Genomic DNA, 10,154 nt, shown 5'->3' with positions numbered 1-10,154 from the left:
ATACACAATTTTCGCACATCCAAATCCAATTAAGATGGCATATGCCCGCTTTTATCGCTGGATCCGCCTCTTTGAAGCGACGAGGCACGCTCTGTAAGTGAGCAAGATGTTTAACCTGTGTGTTAGACAAAGGTCACTGTATCGTCTAAGCACTGCAACGCATAGCTGTCGAAGCCTTGCAGAAGATCGTAGTCGCAGGGTGAGAGTGTCCGGAAAATCAAACCGGAGCGTGCTGAACAACTAGATGGAGAGAATATGGTGACGTCGGCCAACGACTTCAAAAACTACTGACTTTGCAAAAACAGCAAGAAGGTTACCGTATAGTACAGGGTACCTCTTACGAAGGTTTCTGGGAGAAGTTTTCTGTGGTAGGTTGCCTGGGAATTCTGTAAATGCAGCAGGAATAGGGATCACTCATCCGACCCACTGTTCTATCACGATCGTTGGTTCCTCTCCTTCCCTTTGGTAGCTCTCTTATGCACAGAACGTTTCTGCAGGATTCTCGCACTTTCGTGAGGCGTCACTCGTCCACGTTCTGTGAAATGTCAACTGTCTACTACCTTTCGTTATGCCATATCATTAGAAATAAAACCTGCTCTATACTGTTTACCTTCATTTTTGTCCCACCCAGTTCGATACAAAAACAAACGATGCACGTCTTCCGACATCGCGTAGCATTTCAAGCCGTTCACGACAATTGAGGTAACGGCTTCTCCTTGGTTGACTTTAGATTGCGCGACACGTGGCCAATAAGTGTGCCGCTCAAAGTGTGCAGAATCAGCGAGAGGAGAGAAACGCAGATAATGGCGTAATACTGACAGTTAACCGGCGAAGATTAAAGCAAGATGGTGCACAAGTCACAGCCAATCTGTAGCGAGAGAGAGAGAGTGGCAACGGAAGTGACAAGCGCGCTTGACAGGAGCCACCTTCCAAGACCTTTGCACCTGTCGCACTTTCTAAAGGGACATCTTCTCCAGATCTAAACTCCATTATCGAAGAGAGGAAGGAAAGTGGAGTATAACGAGCGCAGAAAAGCAGGAAAGGAATCGCGCTGCCAATGCTTCTCACCCTTAAAAGACAAATAAGAAACGAGCAACTCTGGCGTCTGCGTGCAATGCCCTGACGTATTTTGCGTTCAGTCGTTTTTCAAGCGAGGCAAAAGAAATATGATGAGCGGTTAGAGTTACAGTACGGCTTTTGCGACAGTGGTTTTGCGATTATAGAGCTGTATGTCCTATGTGAATTGCGTGTATAGATGCCGCATGCGAATTTCGCTCTGCAGAACGTCCTGCTTTTGGTGATTAACAAGAAAAACGAACGCCATGTTCATATCCGATTTTGGTTTGTATAGGTGACGCAAGTATGCGCTGCTGCACTGTTCCGGTCGTCACAAGGGTGTGCGACCGGGATAAATCTGGTTGAGGACATATTCCGAGACAAGCCAAAAAGGTAATGTGGTAAAGAAGTGAGATAAGCAGGAGTTGTCTGGAAATGGTGCCGTCCATGCTAGCGAAAAGCGGAAGGAGCCGACAGTTACGTGACGGCAGCGAAACTGGAGGCTGTGAAATTGTTATATAGATAATTGGCCGTCAGCTTAGTTGAGATTTTGCACGCAGACTTTGATCACCCAAGGAAAGGATGTGACAGAGTTTCCTTAGCTTTGACTTCCGTCCAGACTATCGCCTTAAACTGAAGCAGTGGCCATGGGAAGCATGGCCAGTGTTATTTAGTCTAGTCTTTCACGTGACTGTTTGTGTCCAGAATGTTTGCCTCAAGAAGTGAGAGACTTCATTTCTGATTACGATCAGAGCACAGATCAGTCTCGCCAATAAGAGCTTTCCCAAGCTGCTCCAATTTCACGACATTGTACGGAAATCTTCTGTGAAAAGCCTGTACTCGCGGATCAAGGACAGAAAGAGCCAGCAAGCAAAACAAAATGCAATTTGTCATAGGCATATCTCATTGAATAAAGCTCCTTTCGCTGCAGTGAAAAAGTGAGAAAGTTAGGGAGGTTACTCAAACACCGTCCCTGTGTCAGATCTCTGGTTACTCGCAGCAACTATGATAGTGAGCATAGCTAGTCTTAAATTTGCGCTTGTAAAAGTAGTTGGATAATAATACAATTGAAATTGGATAGGTGAACATTTAAGAAGCGCTTTGCTTGCTCCCTACAAACCGGCACCTGCCACTACAGCATGCAATAGCACTCTCGTAAGGGAATGGAAACTCTCCGAAATAGTTGGTTGAATGTGCGATGTTTGGAATGAACATGGGGTATGGACATGGAAATAATCACATGAGTATCATATCTTTGATAGGATCAGTATCACCTTCTTTCAGAAATGCATTCGCCAATTTATCAAAGGTGCCACAACAGGGCTCTGCGATACACTGTCAGGTCATGAAATATGATACATGAATGTTTCAAAATCAGATACAACATCTCCATTTTCATCAATATCTTTCCTGAGAAACACATTTACATAACAGTTGTACAATGAGGGATTATCTGCATCTCATGGGGTCAAGTTTGGTGACCGTGCAATGACATATATACATCCTATGCGACGATTACAACCCACATTTTTGCACGGGATTCATGGGACTATCGATAGGGCACCTAAATGCTTCAGAAAACCTTCTGCTATTTCTTGCCATAACATTGCATACATCCTGGTATTTTTCCTTGGTACCACCGCAGTTGATGTAGCACGCTATTATAAAAAACAGGTGGTCCGCACTATACTCAGGCAATCCCAAAATCCTCTCTTCCTGATCTCCAAACAGAGACGCTAGTCGAGGAAAAGTCCGAATGATCCAGGGCGGACGACGCTGCAGGCTGCTTTCCGCTGCACGGTATGCGTCCCACAGAGCGTTATTTGACGCTGCCATGTAGACTGCTCTGTCAGACTCGGTAACGTGTGAATCGTTCGCTCCACCGCCGAGGCAGTCGCGAACAATAATGAACGACTCTCTATCTACGTCCGTCATGTTCGCAAGAGCGTTGACGTAGATATCTTCAAACAACGCTGTTGATATGAGAGCCCCCAGTCCACCATACTTCAGTGCGAAAGTCGTTTCCATAGCGAACAGTGGGAGCATGAGGGCAACCGGCGAAACAAATATCTTTTTTACATCATGATGGTACAAGTTGTAAGGGTCTCTGTCTTGCAAGTAGGATCGGTCGAACAGTTTCGGATGAGCCCATCCTCTCCATACTGTGGCTGCATTAATGTGATTCTTGAGGAATAAGTCACCCATATCTGGGTACATGCCTGAAAGCACCATGAGGTACATAGAGTGGATATCGTAATAACCAAATATATCCGTCTGTTCTTTGCTGCTCCAATAGAGGGCGTAGTCGAATGTGAATCTGCGGAGGCCTTGCAAGCGTCTTGCAGTTTGGTGTTTGATTTCCAGGATCATGTCCTTGACGACTCCGTAGGTGCTAGGTGAGACGCTGGCCTTGACGTAAGCGTGGGACAATGCACTACTCATGTAGCGCTCTACGTGCACATAGCAACGCAAGCAACCCGCTTCACTAGCAGCCGATGGTGATCCAAAAGCTAGGATGGCCAGCTCTGGAAAGAAGTATAGGCCTAATTCATACAACACTGCCCATTCGTACAACAGTGTCATATCCGCCTCTGACAATTGTGCCATCACGTCATTGAGGCCTGTCAAGAAAGGGAGACTGGCAACACTCACAGCTAAGGTCTTGTATTGAGCGATGTTAAACAACGAGTTCAGCAGCGTTCTCCACCGAGAGAATTCGTACGTCGTGACGGCATCTTTGAACTCTGATTCAGACAGGTGCACTGTCGTTCTCTCTGGTGGGCTTACGGCTAAACGAGACATCATGATATCTTCTACGTGTTTGTGCTCCGAAAATGATGACGTATTCGGCCTAACGCCACTCATGATTTCATAAACTGTCGCGTAATAAGAGTAATACTTGTTTTGCTCGATGAGTCTTTGTCGTATCTGCTGCCATTCAAACACAAACGTCCCGGGCGCCAAATGGACGAGAACTGATTCATCCACTGGTTGACTTATTAAGACCACGAGGAACGGACTGACGCCGAGGTAAATTTGACCGGTTCCCATCACGCGCAGTAAGTCGGGGTAGACCTGGTGATGTGGCCAAGTGAAATTAATATTCTTCAGCAACGCCTTGAACTCATCGGACTCGTTCCTTTCTCCTCGCATTAACTCTATACACGTCTTATAGAACTTAGCCGCTTTCTGTTCTGCTGTCTGTCTCGTCGGAGGCGTCCGGAGGAGGGCGGCGTAGCTCTCCACGACACCTATGTGGTAGCGATGCTGCTGTTCTCGTACAGACAACTCATGCTTCTTATCATAGCCTTCACAAACGAATTCGTAGAAGTTGTGACAAGGATTCATCGTGCTGCTCATGGAAGCCTTTAAGAGACGACTGTACTCGCCGCAGGCATAACTTTTGCATATGGTAGTACGGCCTTGAAAACTTATCAGTACCACGAGTAATAATGCGACAGTAATGAACCCAATGCATAAAAAGCAGAGCAAGGCCTCTCTTAACCAGTTGATGCGAGGTCGTTCATCTTCAGAGTCCGTGAGCGTGGATTCTTCTGTTTCGGATGCCTCTGAAACCTAAGAAATAATGAACGTCATATTTACTACAACCGGCGTATCGTGCACTCAGAATTTCACAGTTTATAGGCATCTAGAAACTATCAAAGCTGTATCATGGCCTTCTTGGGGGTCTATAATCGGAAGCAAGGCCTAGTTTAATTGCGTGCTTATTTTTTAGCATTTTGTAAGTTGTTGTTGTAACCTGTTGAGTAAGTTGCCAAGTAATTAGAACTGGAACTAAGCATTTAGTGCTGTGTGTTCCGAATTACGAATAATCGCCAGCATGGACTCCAAACGCGCTACGCAGTGTGTCACACTAAACGAGTCTTTACTGAAGATTTCACGGTTACGATTACCGACTATTTTGGGCGTAAAAACAAAACAAAAAAACTCACACACAAAAAAACGGTAGTCTAATATGGACCATGAAAATGTCCACCGGGACCATCATATTAGGGTTCTTACTTAGGACCTTACGATAGCCAAGCGCGTTTGCACATAGTTAGAGGGGACGTCGATGAACGTCGAGCAGAGGCAGAAGAATATGTGCTAATCCAGCGCGGTCACGAAAGGATTCCTTTGTGGCCGCGCTGGATTAGCACATATTATTCTGCCTCTGCTCGGTGCTCATCGACGCCCCCTTTATCTATGTGCAGAAGCGTTCAGCGGAAGATCCCAAGACCTTCCTGCGTACTCGCGGAAAACTAGCGTATCTACCCGGTTTCTCGTCATCCACTTTCAAAGCGTACCGTGTAGAGGAAAAAATACTTTATAATACTATCGGAGTGAAAGCACGCCGTTTCGAAGAGCAATACCCCTGACACACATACAAAGTCCTAACACATACAAAGGCTAAAAGTCCTTTGAAGTATGCTGTACAGCTGCTGTACAGCTTACCATGACTACTTGCTAGCGTCTTGCCGCTCAGATTGGCTCTGTCAATCTCCCTGAAACATGCAGAGTAGTAGTGGAGATGCACTGGATATCAACTACCTTCGTGAGAGGGTATTTAATTAAAATGTTCTATTAGGCATGGTGAGGCTGATATGCCGAGGAATACTGTTTTAACGGTTTCTGTAAGTTTGTAAACGTAACGTGTTGTTGTTTTACAATGACCTGCTAATTATTTGCGTTCGAGGCGACTCCTTTGCACTCGCAAGGAAGGTAACTCTTCTCTGGGAAAGACCGCCACCCAAAATGAGATTGCCGTAGGTCAATGGGCACAAATGGAATAGGTGCAATTCTCTGGAAAGGCCACTAGACTGCCCGCGTGCCCGCGGAGTCTACTGTTAGCCCATTACCATTACTCTTCATGCAGCCAGTTGAGAATCGTAGCACGCAGTACAAATCAATTCCGCAAGCTTCAATCGCAATCCTTACCAGAGGACGGTGACGACACATTGTGGTCTCGTAGAGAGGTGCTCTAGGGACAGGCGCCGTGATTGCAAGTGCTGCAGGAGGTGCGTAATCTTGAAAACCAGGATGGACCGCTGGGAGTTCTCTATAACCAGATGGTTCTGGTGTCATTGGTGGAGGTGGCCTGTTGACAGCCACGACGCGAGTGCTTGACGTAGAAGGTACGTAGGGAAGCATGTTCGGCTAGAGGAAACAGGGGTGCTCAGCATGGTTGCAATTCTTTCTCAAAGACACTTGATTGTTTCATTTTAGAATCTCGTTAAACCTAGGCGGATAAATGTTCTAGGACAATAGCACAATGATGGAAAAGACGACCCTAGTCCTGCTTTCCACGTGGTATTGCACTCCTTCCTTCAGACTTGGGAATAAATGGATAGAAGACTACGAATTTGCACATCTATAGTTCCTCCGTTTCAACATCAATGTAAACATTATGCGTACTACGTTGCAGTGATCCACACGCAGTAGTCCGCAGTATATCAGTGCACGATACAGGGTAGTACTCCCTCTAATGAAACCACGGATTCTATCGGCTCGTTTGTCCCGTACGGATGTTTTTGCAATTGTCGAAATCATGTAGCGTCAAGTGAGGTAAGATTCGACATCCAAAAACCCGCTTGGGTCGAGGAATAAAGTGGAGTTCATGTGTAGCATGGAAAGACTAAAGGAAACAGTTGTCAGCTAAGGCTTTCAAAGCCTATCTTCAAACCGCCACTTCACGTGACCACTTTTATCTCCGCATAGTATGCATAGCGCATGATATATCCTCCTTGAAGTGTAGGCGGTGTTTGCGGAAGAGCCTTACAAGGCATGAGAGTTGGGTTTAAACTCTCGCAATGAAATCGAAGAATCCACCTGTGTCTGATCCAGCTACTCCCAAAGTTTTTTCGTGGACGGTTTCGCGGGGGGCCCGCCGTAGCTATAGTTCCGTCTCAATGTCTCTGGAAGTTGTAAGCTACACAAGCGCCCTCACCATGTACACCTAGAAAACGGTTGGCACTCTAGTGTACACCATCTTTCGGAGCACAGCTAATTTACGCCGTCTCCTATCTCCTACTATTCCGTAATAACAGCGCAGGTAATGTTTCATAAACTAGAACGTACTGCCGAATATGTAACGAATTTCTGTCCAGGTTTCGTCTGCTATCATTCAGATTTCCGCCCTCTCACCCCAGAGCTATACTGTGTTGGCAGCTGCTGTGCAGACCTCAAAGCAAAGCCAGGATGCACACATAAACCAAATTAAAGTCACACAGTGGTTAGGGGCATTGTGTGTTCACGTATTGGTTAAGCCATAACTCCAGCTGCGACATCTACTGACGTCAGTACGAGCGAAAGAAGTACTTCTTTTGCTCGTACTTCGCTCGTCCTCGTCTGAGAAACTGCTTTTCCCGACACCGTCTTTCGCCAACAGAAACTGCCCCGCACTCTGACGCGTGCCACTTCCCTAAACTATGGTAAGGTGCTGCCATAGTGGAAACCGCCGACCGCAGCTCGGATGGTGGTATGTTTAGTGTCTACATGCGCAGATAATCCAATAAAGCAGGCACCCGAAGGTTGCAGTACGCAGAAGAAAGTTAGGGTTTATAACAACATCTTTCATATCAGATGAACAAGTTCCCATGCTGCGGTGAACACTATCTACGGCTACAATAATTTTCTGTCCTACAAATTAACGTCGTTGCACAGTGAGTCGTTGCTTTACGTCACCAGACAACTATGATCATAGGCGGCGTCACAGTGGCAGGTTCATGAATTAAGACTCGTCGATATATGCACGTAAAAGCGCACATTGGTCAGTGCAGAGTTAGCAATCGGTTCGCCCATATGTTTATACTCACATTGGAGTTTCGGAAAATCGTAAGCCACGGTTGAAGTTCCCTGCACGAGGCGTATGCGGTTCGAAGAAATGCAGTACTTCTTCTTCTTCGTCCCGCGGAGAATGGCCATTAGCCCCAAGGGAGATCGGCCAGGACTTCTTCCTTTCACTGTTCGAGCGTTCCTAGTCTTCGTCTCTACCACTTTCAGCTCATTCATCACAGATAGTAATAATACATCGTGATAGTTTATAGTAATTGTACATCGTGAAACGACGGTGACGGAATTTAGCGTCGATTTTAGCATGGAACCTCGTGTTTTATTCTGCTGCTTCGTTATCCTTTCGGTCCTGTTCGGACCCATTCCTTCCGTTCCGTCCGTCCATCCTGTTCAAGGATGTATCAGGGATTGCGTACACCTATCTCATTGCAGGAAAATAAGGATCGGAAACGTAAACGCATGGACGATACACTCTGCATATGTATTTGCAACACGCATGTTTTTTTTTATTGCGTGTTAGCGCCGCGAAGCAACTGTGGCTATGAGCGGCGTACAGATGTGGACAGACGGAGAGAGGACAGCAGGAAGGAGTGGGGGACAGGGGGTTTAGTATGCGTCCTGGGCCGACTTCAGGGGGAACTGTGCCGACATTCGTCTGGAAAGTCTTCGAAAAACCCAGGGAAAACCTCGGACAACACAGCCGGCGGTAGGATTCGAACCCACCACCTCCCAGTCCACAGCACGACCTTGGTTACTACCAACGAGCGGACGCCTTAGCCCACTCGGCCATGCCGCTGGTCAACAACACGCATGTGAGCGCATATATTCAGAAGTGAGCGCGGGTGCAGGTATACCCGCTGTTTCCCGTAGGTACCCGCACAGTTTTGCGGTTTGTGGGTAGGAATCAAGTGTCGCTGCCGGTTGCGGGTAAAATGTGGGCGTACTTGCACTGCGTCCCCGGGTAGTACGACCACCACTCGTTTCATCAAACAATATTACGTCTAAGTAGGTCATGCAGGAGTAGGCCATGTAGGCAGAACTGCCTGCTGACAGCGGTGTGTTGGCTGGGGAAGGCACGCCTTGCCTTTTGACCAGCTCCACTGACCTATAGGGCCGACAATGATGGCATTTCACGCCGAGACTGCATGGGAGGTGACCCGGGTTCGACCCCGGGCACCGGCTTGTGTTGTCTGAGGGTTTTTCCTGGGTTTTCTCAAGACGCAATAAGCCAAACGTCGGCACAGTTTCCTGTGAAGTTGGCCCAGGACGCACGATGCCCCCTGCGATAGTGCGTGACGTTGCCCGCCTGAGGTCGGCCGGCTACAGCAAGCAGTTCCATTACCACCACCTTATGCATTTTGTGAAAATTTGCACCGCAACGTCTAGAGCTAACCGACCGTTAGAGCACACCAAGACCATTGAAGGTTGTGTGAACATTATAGTAAGATAAGGAAGCATTAGCGAATTTTAGTGCGTCGGAACGTGTTAACGACGCCAGCTCCGAAAACACGATAAGCCGATCACCCTGTTTCTTTGAAGTGGGTGACATCACATTGCTAAGCTTCGATTTGATAACTTCACTTGTCGTATCGCTTTCGTAGAGTTCCTTCTGAAGTACTAAAGCTCCCTATTGACGGCACCTGTTCCGAAAGGATAAATATTTAAATGGTCCATCGATAAGAGCGCTCATACTTTGCACCGAAACTGGACGCACAGCTGCTGAAGCAAGACACTCAATTAGGCTCGTGCACTTGACGTCAGCGCAGCCTTTGAGCGCCTTGGAGCCACGTGATATGGGAAAAGATGGGGATGCGTCCGATGAGGCAGCAATTTGTGTTTTTACAATGATTGTATCTCATTACGGCCGAAGTCTCATTACGGCCGATGTCTCAATACGGCCAAAAGTCTCAATACGGCCGATAATCCTTTAATCCCCAAGTGTCTCATTACGGCCAAAGTCTCAATACGGCCGAAGGCAGTCTCATTACGGCTGAAGATGTCTCATAACGGCCAAATGTGAAAATGTGTATTGTAACCTGCATTGATATGCAATGTCGCAGCCAGGTATGGATATATATTCAGCAGGGTATAAGGCATGCACTGTGCCCTTAGGGCCCTTATCATATTTATATACACATATTGCGAGACAAACGGTATGTTATCATACCACAGCACAATGCAACATATTGTGTAATGTGTACTCCCACAACGTAGTGTTGATGTTGCTGTGAAGCAGGCTACTATGTGGAGTTAGCTACTTGTAGAGAGCTAGATGAATATTGGCTTTGTTGTGACGCGTTTGGAGC

General features: G+C 46.9%; 1 protein-coding gene across 1 annotated transcript; it reads right to left on the bottom strand.

Moving 5' to 3' along the window:
• Nucleotides 1-2,444: 2,444 nt before the first annotated feature.
• Nucleotides 2,445-7,945, bottom strand: LOC135383856 (endothelin-converting enzyme 1-like). The gene is made up of 3 exons (XM_064613154.1): nt 7,872-7,945; nt 5,995-6,213; nt 2,445-4,632 (listed from the first exon to the last, which is right to left on the bottom strand). Exons 2-3 carry the CDS (start codon nt 6,205-6,207, stop codon nt 2,572-2,574), a joined length of 2,274 nt encoding a protein of 757 aa, XP_064469224.1. The 5' UTR covers nt 6,208-6,213; nt 7,872-7,945; the 3' UTR covers nt 2,445-2,571.
• Nucleotides 7,946-10,154: the final 2,209 nt, after the last annotated feature.

Source organism: Ornithodoros turicata, chromosome 2 (genome assembly GCF_037126465.1).
Source record: "Ornithodoros turicata isolate Travis chromosome 2, ASM3712646v1, whole genome shotgun sequence".
NCBI classification, from domain to species: Eukaryota; Metazoa; Arthropoda; class Arachnida; order Ixodida; family Argasidae; genus Ornithodoros; species Ornithodoros turicata.
The sequence above is the reverse complement of the archived record's forward strand: the minus strand, read 5'-3'. Positions and strand labels throughout refer to the sequence as shown.

Bases quoted from the DNA above. Each gene is read 5' to 3' on its own strand.
- LOC135383856 (XM_064613154.1), bottom strand. From the start codon at position 6,207: ATGCTTCCCTACGTACCTTCTACGTCAAGCACTCGCGTCGTGGCTGTC. The intron at 4,633-5,994 runs GTAAGGATTGCG...ATTATTTCTTAG, and splicing joins TGTGTCGTCACCGTCCTCTG to GTTTCAGAGGCATCCGAAAC.